At 34.9% G+C, this 26,138-nt stretch overlaps 3 protein-coding genes across 4 annotated transcripts; 2 read left to right on the forward strand and 1 right to left on the reverse strand.

Moving 5' to 3' along the window:
* Positions 1 to 861: 861 nt before the first annotated feature.
* Positions 862 to 6,656, forward strand: LOC130641863 (filamin-B-like). The gene is made up of 2 exons (XM_057448863.1): positions 862 to 1,322; positions 4,622 to 6,656. The coding sequence occupies exons 1-2, from the start codon at positions 992 to 994 to the stop codon at positions 6,427 to 6,429; spliced, it is 2,139 nt and encodes a 712-aa protein (XP_057304846.1). The 5' UTR covers positions 862 to 991; the 3' UTR covers positions 6,430 to 6,656.
* A 5,077-nt stretch (positions 6,657 to 11,733) lies between these two features.
* Positions 11,734 to 12,945, forward strand: LOC130641866 (SEC14-like protein 2). Its single transcript, XM_057448866.1, has one exon. It carries the CDS (start codon positions 11,811 to 11,813, stop codon positions 12,744 to 12,746), a length of 936 nt encoding a protein of 311 aa, XP_057304849.1. The 5' UTR covers positions 11,734 to 11,810; the 3' UTR covers positions 12,747 to 12,945.
* A 799-nt stretch (positions 12,946 to 13,744) lies between these two features.
* LOC130641862 (DNA ligase 4-like) lies at positions 13,745 to 25,512 on the reverse strand. Of its 2 annotated transcripts, XM_057448861.1 has the most exons (19): positions 25,111 to 25,507; positions 24,038 to 24,115; positions 23,602 to 23,700; positions 23,266 to 23,330; positions 22,517 to 22,667; positions 21,582 to 21,674; positions 20,538 to 21,097; positions 20,038 to 20,138; positions 19,043 to 19,233; positions 18,119 to 18,238; positions 17,367 to 17,552; positions 16,982 to 17,125; positions 16,551 to 16,640; positions 16,383 to 16,471; positions 16,106 to 16,154; positions 15,190 to 15,440; positions 14,600 to 14,636; positions 14,184 to 14,290; positions 13,745 to 14,053 (listed from the first exon to the last, which is right to left on the reverse strand). In XM_057448861.1, the coding sequence occupies exons 1-19, from the start codon at positions 25,279 to 25,281 to the stop codon at positions 13,915 to 13,917; spliced, it is 2,721 nt and encodes a 906-aa protein (XP_057304844.1). In that variant the 5' UTR covers positions 25,282 to 25,507; the 3' UTR covers positions 13,745 to 13,914. The 2 variants fall into 2 exon arrangements, with proteins under 2 accessions (XP_057304844.1, XP_057304845.1); XM_057448862.1 differs by lacking the exon at positions 14,184 to 14,290 and having other exon boundaries at positions 25,111 to 25,512.
* Between the last annotated feature and the right edge of the window lie 626 nt (positions 25,513 to 26,138).

The raw sequence follows: 26,138 nt of genomic DNA on the forward strand, positions 1-26,138 counted from the left end.
GTTCTGAGTGTATACATTAGGTATACACCAGCAATGCCTACCCGATTTCCCTCACATAGCATGGGTTGACCCGTAGCTATGGTAAAGACACTTGAAAAACATGCCTGGGCTGTGGACCAAACTTAGGACCTTGTGATTACAAAGCGAACTCCAAAACCACTAGGCCGCGCGCCACAGGTTTTTGTCGTTAATTTTTGACATCTCCCTAACGTTTTTTAGGAAATGGTTAAAGGAAAGTAGAAATAGATCATTCGATATAAAGGGGGAAGTTAAAGTACACAATAAATTATAAATATATAATTTGGTGAAAGAAACTCCTTTGAATCTCTCTTTGATTTGAGTGATAAGCCGAACTCCATGAGGACGAGTGGCCACGCCTTCTGTATAATAATCATTGACCATTTTTCTAAATGTTGCAACAAATCCATTTCACCTAGACAACAAGCCCTAGATTTTATCAAAATCTTTTATTGCCACATTTCATAACAAAGAAAGAAATTCACTTTTAAGAGGTGACTCAATAAATAAAAAGTGTACCCTGAGTAGCAAGACCAACATTTATAATAATGAGAGTTTAAGGTCAAAACGAAACAAAAATCTTTCCGCAAATCAAAAGCAATTTTCTGTGGGTTGTTGTTAGATTCACCCACAAGTCCAGACTAACCACACACACAATTCCAGGATAGTCACAGCCATAACCCCAGGCCTGTTTTTCTTAACGATAAAATCATCACGCCTTAAGCGATAAAAAAAATCGTGTTATTATTCCGGAGATTTTATAATGTCTTTATCAATATTGCGTTGTTAAGGAATTCTTTATCAAAGCTATCCAGCTTGCTATTAATTTAAATTCCTTAAGGATTCATGCAAGTAATTAAGAGAAATTTTGTTGAACAAAAAGTTTTTTCAAAGCTTTTATCTTGCAGGGAATAGCAACCATTTTTAAATAAACAGTGAAGTTTGAGTGTAGTGAGAAACGATTACAAAAGTGATGTTAGTTGCAAACATGACGCGTCAAATCACAGGCTTGGTTTCTTCGTATAAAGACCATTCTCCGAAAGGTTGGGACATGTCATCGGTCAGCATACAAGAAAGAGCGTTTACACAGTGGTGTAACCTATTTTTGAAATCAAAAGGATTTGAGATTGATAGCTTACTCGATCTTCAAGATGGCGTTTGTGTTATTATTTTATTGGAAATCGTGAGCGGGAGAAACTTATATGATATCGAGGTTGATTATGACGATAACGAGGCTTCACGCAATTGGAGAATTATTCTAAAGTATTTGGAAGAAGAGAATATACAAGTGCCTGAGTGCCCAGGTATTTTTTTTGTACAAATTTATTATCTTAAGATAAATATTATTATTAAACAAAATCTCATCCTCATTTCATTGGAGGAAGAAAGAATTCATCAAGCCTCGTTTGTATGTTTATTTTCATGACTATGTTACTGAAACAGTGAGGTATTTACGCTTGAGAACGAGGCTGGAGCATTAAATTTTACGCCTTAGAGTCTTAAAATGATTTTAAATACATAAAAATGCATCTCTCTACATAAATGAAAATAATTCTAATTAATCGTACAATATTAAAAAAACTTTTGATATGATCTTTGCCGTAAGTGGCATTAGATATTCAAAGCTAGCCAATTGTACAATAATCAGTTTAATGTTATCAATCACTCGCATTATCATATTAATGCATGCTGAGCCAACATTCACTTAACAAATGGGTAATAAACGCGTCTCTTTGTTTCGTCTTACAAAAAATTATTTCTCTTTTGATTTTTTCCATTCTCCAACTTAACTGGAGATTAATGAACATTTGTTAAGCTGGGGTGCTGCTTTTGAAAGTATTTTTCTTGTAAATGCGAGAGAAAAAACACTGAATATATGTGTATATTATAAAACCAACGTGGCTGTAAAAAAGTCCCACACTTCTCCCTATTGGCTTTTTTGGAGTTTAACCAAGTCTCCGTCTCATTTACTCTTGTTAGAAGAAAATCGCAGACTGTACTATTTTTGATAAGAGGGCAAAAAACGTCCCGTGTAAACGAGGTTGCGCCAATAAAGCAACCTTGATAGATTTAGAATTTTTTTGACTTTTTCTCTCACATCTTAGAGAGTATCATTGTAATAAATTCCACAGTATTGAGTGGCTTGAATGATAGAGCTTATCGACTTTTTAAGTCATACTTTGAGAATGTTTTTTTTTAAAGAACGATTTTGATGAAGTGAATAAGATAAGACTTTCATTGTTGTGAGTTAAACCAACCCAGAAACCATTTATGCAGTAATTAATGTTGCTATGGAAACAATTAGAAGATCACGTGTGAAAACAATCAAGACACACTTATAGTTAATTTACTTTTTAAATTTTTTTTTCACGAATCCAGAGATCGCAATATCACGGACTTTTAAAACTGTACAGTTTAGTTTTTGATACGTGGGTCGTAGAATAAAAATTGAACTTCAGGTGTGTGAAATTTTGATTCGTTGTTGTTCGTTGATTTGTTTGTTTTGCTTTGATAAATATTTGTTTGTAAGTTACGCATATCAACTATCTGTCACTTTTCTGCTGCGGCAGGAAAAGTATGTTTAAAAGACTCTGATGTTTTGAATATGATAAAATTGTTGACAATAGTGAGAAATTTTTATATCACATAAGCAACCTCGGCCCCAGGACTCTTATAAGCCTATGATAGCCTGACGGGGTTGTCCTGCTTATAAGAGTCCTGGGGCCGAGGTTTGCATAACTTTTTTTTATTGTATTTCGATCTTTGCGTTTTTTATTTTTGTCTTATATAAAATATTGATAAGTCAAAAAATCTTCTTTTTTGTGAAATAAAATTTTTAAATTAACGTGTTTAAAACAAAAGAGAGAAAATATTTCCATTTTTTTAGCAAGCTTTTAGAGTGCTGCCAGGTTTGTAGTTTTTCTTCGCAAATTTTTAAAATATGATTTATCACTCATTTCTATAGGATTTTCTTTCTTTTTATACCAAACTTTAGGCTTTGAACCCGATTTCTTGCCAGCCCCTTCCTCAAGGCTGGTAAAGCTGAGCACTGTCTGATGAAATTTATTTTTTTTCTATGGGTCTTCATTTTGATATCACATAGTCGAGTTATGATGAATAAACGGCATGTCGCTGTTTTGGCTTTGCTAAGACGCCAATTGGCTTAATTCGGAATCAAGAGTTAAGAAGTTAATGTCTTAGAAGAATATTAACTTGTTTTTCTCGTATTTCTAAACAAGTATAAATCCAGGCAAAATGCCCTGGGAAAAAGGTTGGTATAAACCTAAACTATAAAGGTCTCCGATAAAGTCATTTCACGTATTATGCGTTCTTTTATGACAAAACTGAATTGTGAATTTTTATTTTCTTGGATTTTGAAGACTGAAGGCGCTTTTTTAAAATGTCAATGTTTCGCACCTTCTTCCCTTATCCCCAACCACACCGCCCTCCAGCAACTCGAAGTCAAAAGGAAATATTTAGACTAAATGTCTGCATTTTTCTACTTTTCGTTAAAATTATTTAAATAAAATTATTTCTAGGATTATTTAGAAGAGATACAAACTTTCTCCAAGAAATTTTAAAGTACAAGGGAATTGCGAACTTTCGACAAATCGAACTCTTGCTGCGAGGGGCGAGTTTTCGAGAATGCTTTTCTTGATTCTATTTCGAAAGTTCTAGGATGAGAGATGTGTAAAGCCTAAGACATTCCTAAATTATTCTAATTTGTTACAATAGATCAAAAGTTCATCTCCTTAGCCTTTTTCCAAACATAAGGTTTACTAAGTCTGCACTATGAGAATTGTGAGTCCACGGTGTAAATATTGGTAGCTCCACGATGCCTTGAACTATAATTTTAAGACGACCAAATGGTTGAGTGGTTATTGGGTTCTCATCGCAATAGAGATGTTTAGTCCACCGCGCGAGTGTTTTTAGCATGTCCCTATACCAGAGCTAGGGTCAACCCGTGCCATGTGTAAAACTGATCGACAATGCCGATGTACATCTAAAGTATACATCCAGAACACAGGACCTTGATAACGGTGTTTCAAACGTTCAAGTGGCTGTCCTGCATAAACATTCATAGAAGATAATGTACATCAATTTTAAAAAACGTCTAGCATACAAATAGAAAAAATCAGTAAAAAGTTTGGACGTAATCTAAAAAACTAATTTCCTTTAGCTATTACCTAATCGGTTACTTCTTTGACCAACTGCAGGAGTATTTATTCCAGGCCCGTAAAGAACAGGAGGTTTCAAGAAGAATTAGCAACATCCTCCTCAGGACATCCATGGGCTTTGTATTCCGTCCCAAAGTCCTAAGACTGGAAATTAGGGTGGGTTAATGCTTTCCTTAGCTTTTTATCAAGGCTTTAATTTAAAACATCATTCCACGTTTTCATCAAACAACACAAAACCTTAATTTTCAGGTTTTTTTTGGATGTGACGGTGTGCCACTGAAAAACTATACAATACATCAATAAAGAAGGGCGTAAAAATAATAAATGTGAAACAGGCAGACCAAAGGCCAACATGACAAGAGTAAAAATGATGTTGAGTGTGTGACATAATGTAGTACTAAAATATCCTATGTTTTGTTTTCCAGATACAGTAACAGACGAGGGACGAAAAATACAGCTTCTAGTGTTCATTGTTTGGCATATCATCTTGCGCTATCAACTTTACGACAACCCTGGAGGAGAAATGAAACTCAAAGAGTTAGATTACAAAAGAGCGTCGCAAAGTTTGATGAGATGGGTCCAATCCAAGATGCCAAACTACTCAATATCAAACTTTACTTCTGACTGGACTGATGGAGTTGCGTTTTGTCTTTTGGTCAATGCAATCCGTCCGGATACTATACCGGTAAGTATGTTTCGACACACAAACAATCCGGAAATGAACGTGAGGCTAGCGTGCACCACCGCAGAGGACGAATTAGGCATTCCAGAACTTATTGCACATTATGATATTGCGAACGGGAAAGCCGACGAGAAAAGCATAATGACGTACGTTGCTCTCTTTCGGAGTGCTGACAGAATGATTAAAAGAGGCATAAAAACAAAAACATACACAAGTGATGTAAGCATTACGTCGGAGAGCGAGAGCGAAAGCGCAAACGAGCCGACAAAAAAGACGAAGTACATAAAAGCTGAAGGAATACCTTACCAGCCTGCAAGATGTGTCGCTTTTGGTGCTGGGCTGCGATGGGGACAAGTTGGAAAACCAGCTGAATTTATTGTGCGTTTAAACGGCGCTGAAGCTTCTGATTTATCAGTGTCCATTGAATGTCGGCCGTATGATCACAGAGCTGCCTTATACAAACCTGAGCTTCAAATTAAACCAATTTGCGAAACGAGTTATATTGTGCGTTACACGCCAACCCGGCCAGGAGAGTATGTATTGAGTATATTTTGCGGTGGAGATCACATTCCAAACAGTCCGTTTCGACTCGATGTCCAAGAAACAGTGTTACTCTCAAAACAGTATCGCGATGACGAAATTATAATCAGTCTTGACCCTTTAAGTGAGCCGCTTACTGTCAATGTTCTTACAAAAAGTCTTGACTCGGCAGGATCTGTGAGTAGCAAACACGACAGCGCATTTGCAGACGATGATTCTCTTAGTTCCATGGAGCGCAACTCGCCTCCTCTTTGGCTCGATAAAGATTCGCACGATTTATACACAAAACTCGCTAAGTTTATCAAACCGGAAAATTCTAGCGTAACAGCGTATGGAACAGGTCTGCATGTTGGCGAAGTAGGGCTTGTTGGTTCATTTAACGTAACAACACCAAATACAGACAAAGGTCCGTTGAGTGTTAGTATTACATGTCCTGCTATGTCGCTGCCTGTTCCGTGTGTGAAAACTAAACTCCAGCCTGCTTCACTCGTACACGACGTCTTATACGTACCCACCGAACCGGGAGTTTACGAAATAGACGTGAGATGGGGAGAAAAGGAAATACCGGGCAGTCCGTTTCGGTTGGCTGTTGGAGATAGTGTCGAAAATAACGGGCAGGAGAAAGAATTCACTTATTCGCATAGGAACAAACTTCAACTTTATCGATTAGTAAGCAAGCAAAGCATTTTCCTGTATTACAGTGCCAGTTCAAAAAGTTTGCTCGATCATCACAATAAATCGGAACTTGAGAAAGTTTTGCGAAAAGAGAATCCGTTTGATAAGCTATTTACCATACCTGTTGATATCGAACTCTCTTCGGTACAACGGAATGAGCTCTTTAAAAAAGCAGATAGCCGAATTTTACCTATCGTATTTGTGAACGATAAATATATTGGAAACTTCAATGACCTTATGCGTCTATACCGAAAGGGGAACTTGAAAACATCAATGATGCAAAAAGTTGAAAACATGAAACATACATTTTCGAAGTTGAGTTCTTACTCCAATTAAAAAAACACACGAATGTCGTCAGGGCCGAAGCGTTGGCGCAAATGTTGCAACAGAGAAACGCTGAGCGGTGTATATATTCCGTTTAAAGTATTTACAAAACAATCTTGCTGTATCTGATAATTCACTATAGGCCATTTTCTACGACCTGACATGAGAAGATACATGAGAAGCAACACAAAATTGTTAAAAACGCATCTGATGAAACACAGATACATTGAAATGGAAAATATCTTGACTTCAAATCTAATAGAATTGATATTATTACTGCACTAATATTATGATGAACGTTATATATTATTATTAAGAAAAAAGTTGATTTCGTTCAAATAATTTCAACCCTATGTATACCAAGGGGGTAAGGTAAGGTTGTGTGGAGGGGTGAACCCAACTAAATGACCTTCTTCATTATAAGTCTCTAAATACTGTTCAAATGAGGCTAAACCTTGGTGTGTTTTAATACTGTGTTTATAACTTTTTATCAGCACCATTTATATTGTTCATGAGACGATTAATTAAAGGTAATTATATAGGAAACCCCACTGGCTCATAAACAGCAAAATTGCTGATGTGAACAATTTCTTATTTCAGCTAATTATGTTAATTTTAGCCATTTCTACCAATATTAATTTATAAAAGAGTTATTTTGGGAGGTCAAAACCACCCCCTCCCTCCAAATCCGCAGAATATTTGACACCCAAAAGTTCCAAAAGAATAAAACGAAAATATCTGAAAGAACTATTCTTCTCGGACGAAAGCTTAAAAGACGATTGTTCTTTGTTAAAGCGTGAATCCAAAATAAAAGGACACACAAGGAATGCCATGTTTCAGATAATTCGTGTCAGGGTCACATATGATAATTGAAACCAAAATTTTCCGTCTTAATACTTGCTTACGTGATTAAAGCCATGTACAAAATATTTGAATGCTAAGGATTTCCCAGGTATCGACCACGTGGTTTTGAAATAATAGCAAGTCGCCAACCTTAAGCACGGCCAGGACGCCGCAGAAAAATCATTTTGCAAATCGTTTTTCTTCTTTACAACTCTCTGGAAGTTCCGCCCAAGATTGTGTGGAAACAAACAGGTCATGTCAGGTATTTTACTCTTTCCTAGGTAAAAAGTGCTAAATATTCGGTTAAAATAGATAAAAATATTAAGCTTTTCATATATAAATATATATCAAATATATATCAAAAAATCATTTTAGATTAGGTGCAGAAGAACCTGGGAAGAAAGTTGTCTAGGTCATATTGCATATTACATAATGTTTTCACAACCTCGTTCCCAACACTTTATAGATTTTTTGACATCGGGTTTTTTTGAATAAAAAAACCTAACAAGCTAGGGACGAGGTTGTATATATTCACTATTTTATTTTTACACAGATTTAAGAAGTTTTCAGAACAGAATGTTTTGTGTTCAAATTATTGGATTCTATATGATGATTGACTGTCCAAAATATTTTAATGCAGAAAATGTCAACGTCTAAAAATTTTAGTTAGCTTTCTCCGACTTTTCCTAACCTCTTTTTTAATATCCAATGATAGCCTAACACTTCATCAATTTCAAGGTTATGTTTTTAAATTGTTATTATTATTATTTTATGATTATTTATTTAAATACGTGAGTCCGATTTGTCCTGAGTGTACATCAGGTACACACCGACAATGCCTACTCTAACTCCCTCAAATAGCAAGAGTTGACCCGTAACTGTGGTAAAGGTACTTGCTAAATATGCCCACGACGTGGATCGAACCACACACCTTGTGATCACGACGCAATTCATAACCACAATGTCACACGCCACAAAGTGGTTTTTACGAATTATTCGAAAAAGCAGGAGCTAACGTTGCTTAGTGATCAGTGTTAAGTTATAACCTCCATTCCAACGCCCCTTTTTTACATTAGGGCTCGCCACCGCGATATGAAATAACAGACATTTGGAACGAGATTGATAAAATTGCTTAACGTACGCGCTTACCTTCATTTAAAAAGCCGAAAAGTTTGAATCTCAGTATGTTTATAGGACAAACATCATAAAAATGTTTTTTTTTAAGCAAAACAAATTGCAAATTCATTGCCTTTTTCTTCTTACGTGGTTCCCACTACACGCAACCTCGACTCCAGATCTTTTTAACTTGCCGTGGCGTCATATTATGGCCGTAAAAAGAGCTAAGAACGAATAACGCTAAATGTAAAAAATATCAGCATTATACACATACTTCTTAGAAGAAATTTATATAACCTACCCACTGTATAAATACATAGCCGCACAATTGTTATCCTATTTTATTTTAGGGCTATTCGAACACGGACTTTTATTCGTTAGTCATCTACACATAATTAACCTCGTCCGCCCAGAATTTGTTTGGCTTTTTATACTTTAAGGGCAGAAACTTTCGCGGGCATTAACTTTCGCGTGTCAAAAAAAACTTTTGCGAATTCAAAATAAGATTCATATTCGCGTGAAAAAACTTTCGCGAATGGGCAAAACCATCACAATGGGCAAAAATTTATTCGTTAAATCACATCTAAGGTCTTTACCGAAATCAAAAATGTATAAAATATACAAGTTTAGGCTAAGTAAATTTAATTATCTGCCTTTTCCCATTCTGAGCCAGTATCGTCATCACTTTTTTGAATCTTGCTTCCACATAACGCTTCAAATTCCTCCACCGTGACATCACAAATTGCTAAGGAATGGCTATCATCAGATTGCTTAACATCATTACCTAGCATCGGATCTATATATCTTGGAAAGCATCAAAAATACCAGCACTTTTCCATCCACTATCAATATTTTCTTTCCCTTTCGGCGTGCTCATGTGGTTGTAGAATTCCACAATTCAACCGACGTGAACAGGTTTAAGTTTGGACAACTGTAACCCTACTTGGACGTCATCAATCTCAATACCATTATCTAGTTCCGCTTCCACTTAGTCTGAGTACCATTCGTTAAATTTACGTTTAAGAATTGTTTGCAGAAACCATTGACTGTCAGATCAAGTGGCTGGTAGAACTTTGTCATATTAGCAGGGACATTGACGATACATATGTTTGCTTCTTTAAAGGCGTCGAGTACAGCTGCCGTCGTTTGACCAGTAAAGACATCCATGATGACGAGTGCTTTCTGATCCGTAGAGCATTTCAGGATCTGCCTTTGTTTGATTACATAAGGCTTGATGACTTCTTTCAAGAACTAAAGCGATTCATCCGTGTTTGAAAAATGTTTGGGATTTGTGCTGAGTCTGAAATCTTTTGGAAATTCAAACCTCGGTAAACTTTTCGTTGTCTTGCCACCATAAATAAGTTGAACAGGAAGAAAGTTTCCATCAAACGAAATGGTAAATGTTCCAGTTATTGAACGCTTATCCGCACTTCCTTCAATCGTTACAGAGTAAGCTCCCTTTGCTGCCATTGTTTCATTACCTACTGGAACGTACTTTAACGGAGTTTGATCGATATTTGAAATTAAGGCAGATGGTATGTTGTACTGCTCTACTTTTGATACAACGTTATGGAGATATATTGCCCAACGCGATGAGTCGATGTCAACTTGACCGAAAGCATGAGGATACTTACTCATCAGAGCTTTGGCTGTTGCATTTGCTACTGTTGTATTGACTACTCCACCTCTTTTGCTCACTGATAGAAGATATTTTCTCAACATCTTATCAAGCTCACCTAATAATAAGGGTCTGCCGGTTTGTCTGTTTTTGCCTCTTAGCTTCAATCTGCACCTTTCTTAAAAACGACATGATAAAACGACAGGATATTGGCAGGGCTCTCTATCAAACACCCTGTAAGTTTGTTTACATAAGCCCAGAACTTGTTTTTGAAAGCTCTCTACTCATACCTTCTCCATCGCAGATTAAAATCAATACATTCCCGTCTGACGCAATCAAAAATATTTATTGTGTTTTTTTCTTTTTTCGCGAATAATCGAATATTTTTATTTTCGAATCCAATCGAATTTTCTTTAGAAATGAATAAAATTATAAAAAATCGAACTTATACAAAAACAAGTTTTTTATTGTTTTGAAAATAACATCTTTTATCACTGTTACTACAAATCTTCTTCATCAATATGGAAAAACATACATTTACTGCCGCTTACTATCGAAGATTTTGGCAACCAAAAGAGAACAAAAAACTTATTTGTCTTCACGAGCATGGAAACGCCTTCGATAGATTTGCTATACAGTGAGCGAAAATGGAGAAACTGTTGGACACTTGCCAAAAAAGATTTCAAGAATAACAAAGTATTTCTTAGATCGAGGTGCGTCTATGTATTGCACGCTTTCTCCCGTTATCGCCGTTCTCCCTTAGTACAAGGAGGACTTGAAATAGAATGTCAAGCTGTGATCGAAACACGAGCTACCTTCTTCAAGCGAAACCATCACGTTATTTAGATCTAGTTAAAGATTTTTACACGGAACCAACAAAAGACATAGCGGTTGGAAATCCGTTCAATTTCGTTAGGGTCCATGATTTCGCGTGAAAAAACTTTCGCGTTTTGACGATTTAGAATTTCCAAAGGCATAAACTTTCGCGAAAATGACCAAAAAACGCAAAAGTTAATGCCCGCGAAAATTTCTGTCCCTAAAGTATTTGGAGAGCCCGTCTAAATATAAAAAGCTTAACAAGTCCTAGGGACGAGTTTGAAAGAAGATACATGTGAAAGTAGTTAACCAATTACTCTTTTTTATAAATACTGCTTTTTCTTAACATTAACCTTGTCCAATATTGTTTTTTAAGTTTTACTTTGAAGTACTTCTTGCACCTAATTTGGGGAAGAAATAAAAGTAAGGGAAAAATCCCAGCCTTATTATAATAAACTTTTTTTTAGCTTATATCCTTCAACCCTTTTCCCAGGACTTGTTATACTTTTCGAACCTAAAAAGCCTAAATAGTCCTGGAAACGAGGTTGCCCATGCTTATATTATGCTCTTTTTTTAAAAAAAGATTGTGGCAAGCAAAATATAATGCGCTCGTTTGCATGAAAAAAGGGAAAGAAATATTTTGCGAGCGAAATATTCTCTGGGTTTAACATTGTTTTTGTTTTTATCTCATCAAAATCACTAAAAAACATCTGGATAAGTTGTAGTTCTGTTTTGTGTAAAGATTACGAAGAGTTGGTTTGTTTAGTAAGAAAAAAAAACCCTAAGGAGATCAAGAAAATATGTTGCTTTGTAAATAGATTAGAAGACAACTGAAATACAATTAATAAATAATTATTTTTCTTTTGTGCGAGGTTAATTAAGTATTCGATTGATTATTTAGCTAGGAATGTATTATTTTAAATATACAGTGTTTTTGTTAAAAAGAACAACATAATTGCTAAATGGTTTGTTTGAACAGGTCAGAATACAGTAACAAGATATGACAGACAACGCTGCTTTCAAAGTTTTACAAAAATATTACCCTGGTGGCTTTTTTGGAAACGATAAAGATGGAAGACCTGTTTTTATCGAGCCGTTAGGTACAGTGGACTTCATTGGAATTTTGCATTCTGCTAAGGTAGAGGACATTGTCGAATTTAAGCGAAGACACTGTGAAGAAGGCAAGCAACGCTGCTTCAAACAAGAAGAAAAACTTGGTAAAGCTCTTGTTACATATACAACGCTATTGTTAGATGCTGAAGGTGGAGGAAGAAAGCATTTGTGGAAACCAGGCCTTAATTCTTATCAAGCTGTAATTCGCATGTACGAAGAGGAGTTTCCCAACTTACGCGAACGAATTATCGTGGTAAATGCGCCCATGATTTTCCCAATCATCTTCGCACTTATTAAACCTTTTTTAAGTCAAGCAACTAAGGACAAAGTCAAAGTTTTCGGAAGTGACTGGAAAGAGTCTCTTTTAAAATACATTGATAAGGACAACCTCCCAGAATATTATGGCGGCACTTGCAAAGACGAGAACGGCAGTCCGAAATGCGAACAGTATATCTGCTACGGAGGAGAGGTGCCCAAATCGTATTACGTGACGGAAAATGTTAATTTTGATTCTTTTGAGACGATCACAGTAAAGGCTGGCTCCAAAGCAACAATAGCGCACGAAGTTAAGATAGCAAACAGTAAAATTAAATACCAATTCATCACGTCTGATTATAACATAGAGTTCTCAGTCGACGTGGAAACAGAAGGCGGAGAAAATATCAACATATACCCCAAAACTAAAAAAGCATCGCATCTTATAATGGAGGAGGGTGAAATAACTTGTAAACAAACAGGGAACTATTTGTTTACGTTTGATAATTCTTACAGTTGGATTAGAGGAAAAGAAGTCTTCTACATGATAAAAGTGGAGGAGAGCTGAAATGGAGAAGAGCCGTTGATAAGAGATTTGCCGAATGATGGACAAAAAATGGACAGCAAAAAATGCATTAAGATTAATTTTTAATTCTATAAAAATAGACTATTGTAGTAAAGTATTATGTTTATGGTACTGTAATTACCATTGAAACATTAATTTTTGTTGATTTGAATAAATTTTGCAAAGCCATCAAAAAGCTTTACACACAAGTCTCTTTTTCTATGTCAGTAAATAACGAGCTGCTTATTTGTCTACACCAAAACACTTCTAAGTAATCATTCCCTAGTAACATTACAAAATTTTAGGATTTTTGGAATATTAGTCTGTTTAAAATGGTTACGTGACAGCTTCATTCTGGAACTCCTAAAGAGTGAAACTATGTTGACGGCAAACCCGTCCGGTTTTTTACGAGTTTACGCCTAGTTGAGACGCGAATTTTGTGTTACAATGCATAAAATAGCAATAGCCGAATAGGTGTGACGGGCGAAAATCGGAGGACCGAAATAAGCACAATAGTCGAACAAGTGGATTTGCCATTGACTGACGATCTCCCTCCATATTAACAGCCATAAATGGTACCACAGTAGCATTGGCTATCTTTGTGCTTTACAAAAGATCATAACTTTGTAAACGTTTATGCTCACAAAGTACGTTTCAGTGCCAACAATATGTGGATCAATGACAGGATGGAATCAATCAAAATTCAAAAAATTTGCTGTTTTGTCTAGCTGTCATCTTTCGTAAATACTCACCCTTGAAACACAGAAAATTTTAACTTTTAACCCAAGGGTGCTGAACCACATTCAAAATAACTTGACATAAGGGATGAATGTACACAAAGAGAAAAACATACTCCAACCTTGTTTAAAATATTGGAGAAGAGTCAAATTTCGGAGATTTTACTAGTAGTTAATATTTAGCTTTCATACGTCGGTAATCTGTTTGGCAATATCAAAAATGGTCCAAAACGGTCCCTTTTAAAAAAATTATAAACACGGCACTGCTTGTTATTTCTTGGTGTTCTACAGAAAACAAGTGAAATACAGAAAGCTATTTCCCAGGAAATGTTTCAACAATTCTATATGGTTACTTGCCGAATCTTTGTTTTTCACAGGTAGTAGTGGCTCATCGTCCGAACCTATATCTGCAGCTACATTAGTTGAAATGACTATCACGCCGGTTCGTAGGGAGCAGCATTTAACAGTCGTTTTTTCAGGATGCAATCTCGTATCCAATTGGAACTCACAATATGTGGCTTCAACGGAAGGTCATGTATCTCATCTCGTATTTCCGTCAACCTGTTTGTGTTCCTGTAATAGAAAAAATTAATTACGTTTGTGAAGGGAAAGCACAAAAAAAAAAAATAATTTTGTCAATGTTTTTCACTTTTCTACCCTCTGAACAGTTTTTAGTGATCAAATTTTATACAAAGAAATTTACCGCAAGTCAACTAAAACATGACTGGCTCTCTCGTTTAAGTCTACACACATCTCACCACCAAAAAACTGAAACTCTAATGCGACGAAGCTTCGATTGTCATCTTGAAACTAAATATCAGGTGAAGCAGGGATTATCAACTGCAACTGACAGCCTCATCAGGGCTATCCCCTACCCCAGTATAGCCGAGAAGCCTTTTCTTTCTGTGTATTTTAACAAAATGTTCCTAACTGATACTTGACTCAAATAAATTATTTTTACATTCCATTTGCCACAAAACTACGCAAGGACACACCGAAGTAAAATTACTATCCCCAATTAAAAACCTTTCTAACTAAAAATCAAAATAAAATTTCAAAACTTTTAATTTACAGGGTTTCTTTTACGTTATTTTATACTATCTATAACATCTAGCATACCGCTTCAGCTTCTTCAGATATGCCATCCACATATAACCTAAAGATAAATAAGAATCCCTGAAAACACAAATTCATATGTGCTATCATGTAAGCTTCTCCTTGTTAGGTAACTTGTAGGCTGAAAACACGAAGTAGACTTACAGGGTCCCCACTAATTTTGAAATTAATTTCTTAAGGATATTTACGATATTTACGATATTTACAATTTAGTTGTTTTTTGAAGCTTTTTTCGATAAGTGGGGAAAACACAGACAAACATTTAGGAGATTTTAAGACAATTTGAATGAGTCAAATTGTAACTTAGAATCACAAGATCAAGGATGTCAAGTTGGATTGATCAGATTTCCTTCTGCATTAGCTGATGCAGAATATAAATATCTTGGACATATATTCCACAAAGGAGAATCCATCACAAAAAATACGTTCGACAAATGGATGTTCCTTAAAAATTAGGAGATTTTTAGAAGTGTTCACAAAAAACCCTGAAATTCTAGGATTTTAATTTTTTTAAGATTTTTTAAGACTTTTAGGAAGCATGGGAGCCCTGACTTAGAATAAAACTAATAAATAAAAAAGCAAGAAAACTCTACCTGCAAGTTCTAAATATATTAACATTCGTGTCATCTTCAAAGTAACGTTGTTCTAACTCTCCGAATTCACTAACACTTATTCCCGCGCGTGTCTCCTTCATACTAGAGAAAACACGCGCAAGAGTTTCGGTAGACGTGTCTTCTGTGTAACCATCACCATAGCGATCAAAGTCTTGTTTAAATTTCAACAAAGTCTTTGGGGTCGTATATAACATATCGTCAGGCTTGTAAGGCAGTATTTTTTCCTCGTTCTACATTAAATAGAATAAAAACGGCGTCAAAACTTAAAATGTACCTAAGTTTAGCCCTATGTAAATAAGCATCAAACTGTGTACCTAAGTATAGACTCGTGTAAACAAGTACAAACCTATGTATCCCTATTTCCCCAAGTACAGACCTATGTACCCATGTACAGACATATGTAAACAAGTAAAGACCTATGTAAACAAGTACAGACCTATGTACCGAAGTATAGACCTATGTGAACAAGTATAGACCCATGTAAACAAGTATAGACCTATGTACCCGAGTATAGACCTATGTGAACAAGTACAGAACTATGTACCGAAGTATAGACCTATTTCCTCCATTACAGACCTATGTGAACAATTATAGACCTACGTACCCAAGTACTATGTAAACATATATAGACCTATGTACCTAAGTATAGACCTATGTAAGCAAGTATAGACCTATGTGTCCATGTGTAGACCTGTGTACCCAAGTATAGAAATATGTATACAAGTAAAAATCTATAAACCCTGAGCTGACATCAATATGACAACAAAAAATTATTTTGAGGATAAAGAACGTAAAATCTAAACGCAAATATCTTGAGAAAGAAAAAAGGTTGGAAATTAGCCTTTTAAGACATGTAATTTCTCTTCCGTTTTAACTTCGCATAACAAGTACTTACAAAACATTGCAACAGCCAATCGGCTTTCACGACGTCGATATCTCCACGACTAAAAAAGGGAACTAAATAATTTAACCATAATTAAACCAAGATCAGTAAATTTAACCAAGATCAGTAAAGACTTTCGCGAGATTATTTAAGTTTTCCGCGAGATAACAAATTTTATTACGTAATCGACTAAGTTCCTGTACTCTTAAAAACAGCTAAAGGGAGAAGATTCATTATGCATACATAAAGAGAAAAATATGCACAAAAAGATCTATTAACTTTAACTCACGCGATCATATTTTTAACACGAAAGTTTGGTTTCTCAGCAATAACACACAACGTTGTGCTCCCGGGATTTTGAACAAACGTACCACCAAACTAAAACAGAAAAAACAAAACACGTTTACTTACATCACAACACTTGACTCAGCCACAAGAAAATAGAACAAAAATCTACCTCAGTAATTTTCCTTTCTAGTTCTTGCTTTGGTCGATCAGATGGTCCGTTGACAACACAGAGTTCCATGTGGGAGAATAGTGTTGATATCTGAGAAAAAAACAACGTGTAACGTTATATTTATACGTACTTGAAAATAAACAATGACCTTAAAATGTTAAAAACTAACAGCAAGTGAATAAGGAAGGAAATAAAAAACAACAACGAACGTCAAACCGACGAACGAACGAACGAACGAACAAACGTCAAAAAGAACGAGCAAACAAATGAACGAACGAACGACAAAGGAACGAGCAAACAAATAAACGAACGAACGACAAAAGAACGAACGAACGAACAAACGTTAAACGAACGAACAAACGTTAAACGGACGAACGAACGTCAAAGGAACGAGCAAACAAATGAACAAACAAAGGAATGAATACTCTTACCTCTTTCACATCACCAATATCAGCTGCTTTGAAATGTTGTGCTACTGTTCTTGGTTTTTCAATAGCTACTACTTTTCTCTTTTTCGTAGCCGGCTCTGTTGTTGAAGCGTCCGTTAATTTATACGTTAATTTACCATCAGCTATCTTAAAAAAAATGCAGTTATAATTATGGATGAAGCAATGCGAATCTCGCGCTTATGTATCGTCCATCTCGATTTTGAAGTTTGGTCTTGCTTATTTCAGTGACTGATTTGTAAATACTTTTTCAAATTGAATTTTTTTTTGTCATAACAAAAATGTTTACTATTAAACTCGCCAAAACTGGTCCTCAGAATGTATTCTGCGAATTTCACCTCACCAAATACATACCCACTCATGCTTTTACCTGTTTGAGTTCAACCAACTCATCATATGTCATACAATCGTACCACATCTTATCGTCTCGAAACTTCTCCAGCCTGGGAAATCGCATGGTACAGCCACATTTGTACTTGTCAGAATTGCTGATCTCAGCAGCTTTTATTTGAACTATCACAGAATTCTTAGGCTCAATCCAAACTTCCGGTTTGTCCTGAACAAAAAATTCATTCATATAACATTTTACGATTTTTTGACAAGTAGAACTTTTTTGTTCCATTTTAATGGTTAAAACCTTTTAGTAAAATCAGGCTTATTCATTGCTTACGTCATAGCAATGCTAATTAATTCCCTAATGCTGATGTCTATGTAATAAAAAACCCTTTGGGATAATAAGGTTGGTGGATAGCTTGGTTAATGCCTAAATTGTAAAATTATATCCTCGTGTTTTCTATCACTTGCTCATAATTTATAAAATCGTGCAACATTGGGGAGAAGCAAAATTTTGTTTTCACAGGTAACACGAAAAGTAGCAGTGGAGCAGTAACACACCAATCTTCCACCTCTACTATTCTCTGAAAAAAACCCAACTCAAATCACAAGTAGCGGATAAATTTTAGTGAGCGTTTATTTTGAGCACAAGACGCCATATTGTATGGTGAAACACTTTGAGCAAATACTACTGATATAAAAAAGATTGGCGCGCCATCTGAATATTTACTGACGAAAAATCAACCTGAGAGCAAACGAGACAAACCTCAATGCAAACGAGACACTTACTTTTGATCCGCTGCTGAATTGGATGCATTTAGGTGGATTTTTACTATCAAACTTTCGCCAATGTTTATGTAGTTTCCCTAATAACGACTTCAATTCTTTGTCCGAATAACCAGATCCTACCTGAAAACAGATATTTGTAAGGAGTGCAATTACGCAAGGAAAGTGCATGCAAGCTTGATGCAATTAAAAATTGGGTTTAAAAAGACAAACCCGATAAAATATTGACAGACAATAAGAAGTAGAAAACAACCATATCTAGTAACGCAACAGACATCATTTTCGCCTTTTCTATTTCGTGCAGAGACAGATAAAATACGGGTATCAAGCCGTGCCGAGCCAAATTCATAACAATTTGAGCATGCCCAGATTCTGTTCGGCTAAGCACACCGTTTTATAAGAGCCGACACGAGTCAAAGGGAAGGAAGATAGAAAGAGGTTTTCTCAAACTTATTAGAAGCTGAATATTCTGTTATGTTGTGATACAACATGAAATTTTGTTACAAAAATGTTACATCTCATTAATTGTGCGCAAAAAAAGGGTCGAGCACTTCGCCTGTGTTTATTGTATTAAGAAAAAGTAGAGAATTCAATAGGTTCGTGGCTTTAAATTCGAGTTTCGTTTCCTTCTCTCTTTCTATTCTCCTACCTTTTACGACACAAATATATTAAAAGTTAAGTGGCGGTGCTTTTTTTAAGGCACAAAAATTTCAACCTAATTGGCTGCGCTAACTTTTATGACACTAATACATTGGAAGTTAATTGGCTGCGCTACTTTAAACGACACAAAGATTTAAACCTTATTGGCTGCATACAGTTGTCATGGCAACAAGTAGCAAATGTTTTACAAATTTTAACAGAATTCTCTTTTTTTTAAAACTGAGGAAAAAAATGGAAAGTAAGTTGATAAATAACAGAATACACAACCTTTCCAAAAGTGAGAAATGACGCTGGCTGATCACCGGGATTTGCTGGAGTAGCTGCCACACCTAACAAAAAGTGAGATATCAGTCCACCATGACGAGCGCCTGAACCGTAATTTCCTCCCAAAATAATCAAATCTAAGTCATCGCTCAGACTGTCCACGTATTCAGGTTTCAACTTTAACCATCCACTACCTAAAGTAAAGCAATATCTCGATGAGAAATAAAAGTAACAAACACATTTCAACCAACAAGAATGACACTGAGGATTGGTAACATTATAATATTCAATTGAAGTAATCGAAGAGAAGCGTTATCAACTACGGATGATCTGACCTAACGTAAGATCAGTTTAAAAACATAGTGTATCATAATTAATTTTTTTGTGGCTTTAAGTTATTAAAACTACAGATGATCTGACCTGACGTAAGAATTCAGTTTAAAAACATAGCGTATCACAATTATTGTTATGTGGCTTAAAGTTATTAAAACTACAGATGATCTGACCTATTTTTGAGTCCAATCTAACATGTTGGCTACAGAAAATTGAGATATAAGTTCCAGGTCATACAGAATTTTTTTTATTTTCCAAGACAAAATTGTTCGAGGTAATGAGACAACTCAAGGATCAATGGGCTAATTATACCAAATTTTCAGGACTTTTAGGAAAAACTAGTCTTTTGTTATTTGAATATATATTTGAAGTTTCAAAAATTAAACTCAATTTGTTTAATTTTCAGGACACCTTTAAATTTTTCATGATTACCATAACGATGACCACTGTGTCAATTTTCTTAGCTAGAATTCAATTGTAAAGCTGGAATGGCCTGTATTATTTTAAGATATCTTTCAGTTGTTTTGAGTTCCAATCCTAAATGATTAACTAGACCAAAAATTCGAGATTAACACTGTTAGATTTGGATTTTTGTTAACCTATATTTTTCAGCCCTTTCAATCATTACCCTTTACATGCTTTCGTGTACTTGAGTTTCGACTCACCGTTCCTTTTACTTGGTTTGTAAGTTGATAGTGGATCCTTCACTACGATTCCTTCTTCACGTTGATCAATAGCTTTGTTGATCGCACCCACAACATCTTCTCTAAATGATTGTAAATAAAGAGACTAAATTGACATTTTTTTGCTGAACAGTCAAAACAGTTTTTAATGTACCTTCAAAAAGAAAACATTATTTTTTGTCAAAGGTCAAATTTTCTAAAAAACACGTGACCTCATCAATTTTGCTTTTATGGTATATCTAATTTTTACAAAAATAATAGAGGTTGGATTTCGGTTGAACTTTATTGGGTTTTACAAATAAGGAGATTCTTTACGCAGTTTTAGAACAACAGAAGCTATTATGGAATACGCAGCATAAGAGAATAAATAAGAATGCATTAGCTAAACGATGCTCACAGGGCGATATAAAAGGGGTCTGAGATCTCTAGTTAACGTAGTTGTACAGTTGTTGCAGTCTTAAAGCTGGTACATATTTACTCACTTTGTTCGTCCAAGCTTTCTTTCTACGTGATGCAGCCGTCCACTGCTAACATCAAAGACGTGTTCAGCTCTCTCAATTCTTTCTTTCAGTGGTACATTCGCTAATCTTTCATCATTCACCATGAGAATATCAAACACGACGAAACAAGGATGAAAGGGGCCAAGGTTTTCAGCTTTAATGTCTATGTTAGAACCTTTCAGTACGTAATCATTTGATTGCGGGTCAAAGCCGACCATTTCTCCATCTAATACACACGACTTAATATCAGTCTTAAAACAGTTCGCGATGAAAGGAGTAAGTGTACCTCTGTATTTAGTCGCTCCGAACGACTGCGTGTACTCTATCGAGCCACGTGAAAAGTATCGGTATTCGTCGCCATTTTTATGAAGTTGCATTCGCTCGCCGTCGATTTTCGTCTCGATAATAAACTCTTTATGTTGCATTAGTTTTTCCACGTCGTCAATAGCCGCCCTCTGACCAAGCATTGGGCGGAATGGCGTGCCTAACATTATTTCTGTTTCGTTTAGTTTTGTATTTAAGTCATGCAGGTCCAGACAAACCTAAGAAAGAAACACGTCTCATCAATTTGATAGCAATATGATATCTGCAAGTCTTAATCATATGTCTTATCCTAAACCTGTTTCTGTTAAAAATGGTAAAATTTATGACGGATTTTATAAAGGCTCAAATATTCTATTCAACAAACAAGGACAATGTGTGTAGAATTAAGGCTAATGTTGCGATCGCGCGGTCGTGCGTCGAAGCGGTACAATGTCCACTTGAAACAAGAATACGCGCTCAAACTTAAAATGTCTGCGATTTAAGCAAATTCATTGGTCAAAATCAAAAATTACGTCATTATACACCGCCGCGCTCACAACACTCTTTAAAAAGCCAAAATGATTTTGACAAAACAATCAAGGCGTGCAAAAGCGATACTATATATTCCGCAATATTGAACCCTTTAGTACGCGCCTTGAACCGACGTGCTAAAAGATTAAAATAGACTTTCGCCTCTAATAGATCAAATATAGAAAATCCCACCTTGGATAAACTATTGCACACATTGTACAGTTCCTTTGCTTCAGGATGGAAGACAGGGAAAACTGAATTTTCATTCAAACCAAGTTTCATCTCCTAAAGATACAAAATGCAACGTCAGCATACGTCAGCAACAGAGAACAACATATCATAACTACTCTTATTTATTATGCTGCATAACTTTGAATGTCAGCTTGCAGTAAAAGTTTGGGGGAAACGCTAAAATGTAAAAATGAAAATTGTTAAGAAACTTTTTAAACGCATGCCTCCCGTCAATTAATAGCATTCAAATGGCATTTAGGTATTATTATTGACAATTACAAGTAGCAATCGGAAGAAGATGAATAAAAGTCAAAAAAGGGATTATTTGGACTTTTCTTATATACATATTGATGAAAGTTTTTTGATTGAACCTTGTTAAGAATCTTCTTCCAGTAATATGACTTCAAAATAAAGAAACTAATTCTAGCTGGCCGTTAGCTTGTTTCTTTTTCAAAAAATCTGTATATAACCTTCCTTACGAATATTTATTGGAACGTCTAAGTTATAGATTCGTCACAGAAAATTTTAAAATTTGCTATCACACAATTAAATCTTTAAATTCGAATAACTTTGAACAGAAAGAACTTTAAAAAAATTAAATAGACTCGTTAAACAACTGACGGTTAAAAAAGAAAATTTGAGTGCACACAGGTAACAAACGCTTTTAATGTTACAGTGTTCTTTAATACTTGCAGTAATATTTTTAAAAATTTTTTTACATATAACCTTTATTTATTTTGACCTTTTGTTTGATGTTGTCTATCAACAATCACAACACAAATAAAAAATAACAAAGCAATAAAATCAACAACAACAACAAAAAACATCAACAACAACAAAACATCAAATCAACAACAACAAAAGCAGCAAAATCAACAACAACAACAACCTCTAACCTTTAAGACGATTCGTATAAACCATTTTTGTTCGATAGCGCTGGTGTTACGAATAACTCGCTGTATTTCTTTTTTCGACAAATCTCTTCTTTTGTCAATATTTGCACGTGCTATTTCATCTAGAGATGAATTGATATCCTCTATAGTCAAACTGAAAAAAAAATGCCATTTCAGATGTGAACACAAATCCTACAAAACAAAATTCACAACTAACAGATTTTAGACAATACGTGTCTAACTTACTTAAAAATTAGATACCAAATTCAAAACATTTGAATTTAGTTATTCTTACTATAAAGTGGGCACATAATGAAAATACATGGAAGGCAAGAAGAAGAAATGTGTTGTTTAATTTTATATTTTTGAATATTTTTAGATCGAGGTGACTTTATATGGATTCGAAATGAGATTTACGCAAAATAAGAATTTAATAAGCAATGATAGTATGTCGTGTTTACATAAAGTTTCTTTTATATTGGGGTTGTGCAACTGCGCATGCGCAATAGCTTTGTACACATGCGCAATAGCTTCGTAAATCATAAACATTTCGAGGGCAAAACAAGATTTTATTTCACTCATTTTAACCAAACTTAAATCAACATAAAAATGAATTTCATTTCGTGCGAAACCATGTAATTATTTTTACACTAGAATAGAACCGAAATAAGACAATGATTTAATTCCAAAATGAAACTTCAGATGTCTAAGAGAAGAGTAAAATCTAACAATGGATCTACACATGCTCCTACCTTCCTTTCTCAGGACATCTATGTTTCAAAACCATGAATGCGACACTGGCGAAGTCACCTGCATCCTAACAAAATATCATATTGACATCACCGCAATAATCATGAACAGAGCTTGAGATTAAAACAATAAGTTTCTAAGAACAACATCACTTGAGCAGCTTATAAACGAATTCCCATTTATAGAGCAGTTATTTCATGCACTCCTATAATTTTAAAACCTATAATTTTGCTTCGCTTAAAATAAAAATTTGCAAAACTCTTGCCTGGTAGTAAGTCAAAATTACTATGTTTTAAATAAATAGAGAGGAGGTCACTTGTTATATATACAAAGCTTACTTGTTTGCCTGTTGGAGCTTTGTAATTGAGCAATCTTTTTGCATCTTCACTTTCTTTAGCAATGTTAAGAGCATCGATATAATATTTTGCTAACACAATCTAATCAAAGAAAAGATGAATGAATGAATCTGCCTTTTTTGTTGATTAACGAAACTTCATCCACGTCAAATAATGATTCGCAAACACTAATCAAGTTACAGTTTTTGTTTTTTATTTAAACTATTTTTGTTTTTTTCTTTTGAAATTGCTTCTCTGAAGGTAGGACATAAATGACCTATCCATGTAAATTCACTATTCTGTATTGTATAGCTTTGTTTTATAATTCCCAGAAGAATGTGCTTAAAAATTAATTAGTTACTAAACCAAACAAACAAGGAAGCACACAGCATTTCAACACACACATATTACACCCATCCATGTGACCACGCCCACCTACCTCTTTCATACCATATGACAACCTGTCCCTGTCGAGGTGGGGCAACATGAATCGCATGCAAGGAAAAAACGAATCAGTCTAAACAAGAAAAAAAAACTTCAGAACATCAAAACTAACGTCATAGTGTAAATGGTAACTTAGAAAAAGTAGCCATCGGAAATTAAATTTGCTTCATCAGAAAAAATTTTACGAAAATTTCCAAGCGGATTTAAATACTTCAGTTTGTCTGCCAATGTCTGTTAACTCCTAAACGTTTTTGTAACATGCACCGGCCGATTGCACCTTTTTTTGAAGAACTTTGCAAAGTGTAAAGCAAGCACAAGCGCCAGCTTTGCAAAAATAAATATTATTATCTTTTAACACAGCTTTATGGAACTATTATGTTGGGTATGTTAAATTTATCCACGATGGAAAAAAATATACGTTTAACCTGAAAATTCATAGCATAGCAGAAAAAATTGGCAAGTAAGCTGCGAACGAAATTTCACGATATTAGATGTTAAAAACTTGCTGCAAATTTACATTTTGAATTTTAGCAAAAAATTGTGTACAACAAATTAGACAACTCATAATGGGTGGTTAATAGAATATATCATTAATATATTCAAAAACTAATCTTCAAGAGTGTTCTAGTGCAATCTTTTTCCTAAGATTGAGCTAATTTAATAACAACATAAATTTTAATAACAAAACAGTGAACAGCTGTTTTAACCTAATGGTGAACACACCTAACCAACCACCCACCCACCCAGCCACACTTGCCTCCCTTCCTCCACCCCAACCCCCTAAAAAACAACAAAAAAGAAATCAATACAGTCTGAAAATTTATCTTCTGGAAGTTTTCCCATTTTTGCAACTTTTCAGGAGTTAACCTGTTAGAGAGATACAGAACAAACTCCAAGTTATTTTCAATTTCATATCAATCTTATTACTTAAGAAAAGAAGAAAAAAAGTTAACCTTAGATTTCTTACCATCGCCATATCCTCATTCTATTTCTTACCAAATTGTTAAGTAAAGCATTAATTATTGAAAATGCTGGAAACTGACTCAAAAAAAACCCTACAATTCTTACTGTTTTTGTTTTCCCATGCATTTTCGAGTGAGCAGTTTTCCAATGCTGAAGAAATTTTCGAAACACATCCTTTTTCTTTTCCTTTCCAGCAGTTTTACAAACTCTCTCGCAAAATACAGCAAAATCATGGAACGGAACTTGTGATGCTATGGTTGTTGTTGAACTTGCCATCTTTATTTAGTTAAGCTTAAAATAATGAGCGAAGTAGTTTTTCTCTCCAAAATAGTAAAACACAGTTCACTGCCCCAACAACAACAACAACAACAACAATAATAAAAACAACAACAACAACAACAACAACAACAAACAAACAAACAAACAACAGTTTTAAATATCTGAATGGGCCACGCCTTTGTAGCGAAATTATTAAGTACTATTTGGGTTCTTTAGGTAAATCTTCAATGAAACAAAAAGGAATCACTATGAAACATGTTAAATTTTAAAACTTTTTTTCTCTTAATAATTTCTACTACACCATTATCGCGTGGTCTACAATGATGTCATGTTAAACACACACGTAACTACAAACTATGAGAGCATATAAGGTGGATATAGTATAGATCATGTACCGAAGATATGGTGCCATTGTGTAGTCATGTTAACCAAACTGTTTTTTTACATCACTAGACTGCTTTTGATTAAAAATATTGTTCTAAACAAACAACTCAATTTCAAACGTTTATTAGACAGCAGCCATTATCAAAAGAAATAATGCATAATGCTTATTTTATCATACTAGTCACAAACCCATAAGAAATCCACGGAAGTTCAACGGTCACTTCGCAGCTACCATCTTTAACTCCTAGACAGCGAACGTTATGACACAGACACTTAAAGCTAAAAAACACAAAATGTGTACAGCTGGCCTTTAAAAATAAGGATAGTGTAAAGTCGACCTTAACTCTTTAAGCTACTACTACACACAGTAAATTTATCTGAGAACAATTTAATTATAAACCATAAACTACCAACTGATGTAAGAAATTATTTAAAAAATGATGGTAAGAAATGGATACATAGTTAAGATG

Source organism: Hydractinia symbiolongicarpus, chromosome 4 (assembly GCF_029227915.1).
Source record: "Hydractinia symbiolongicarpus strain clone_291-10 chromosome 4, HSymV2.1, whole genome shotgun sequence".
Taxonomy (NCBI): domain Eukaryota; kingdom Metazoa; phylum Cnidaria; class Hydrozoa; order Anthoathecata; family Hydractiniidae; genus Hydractinia; species Hydractinia symbiolongicarpus.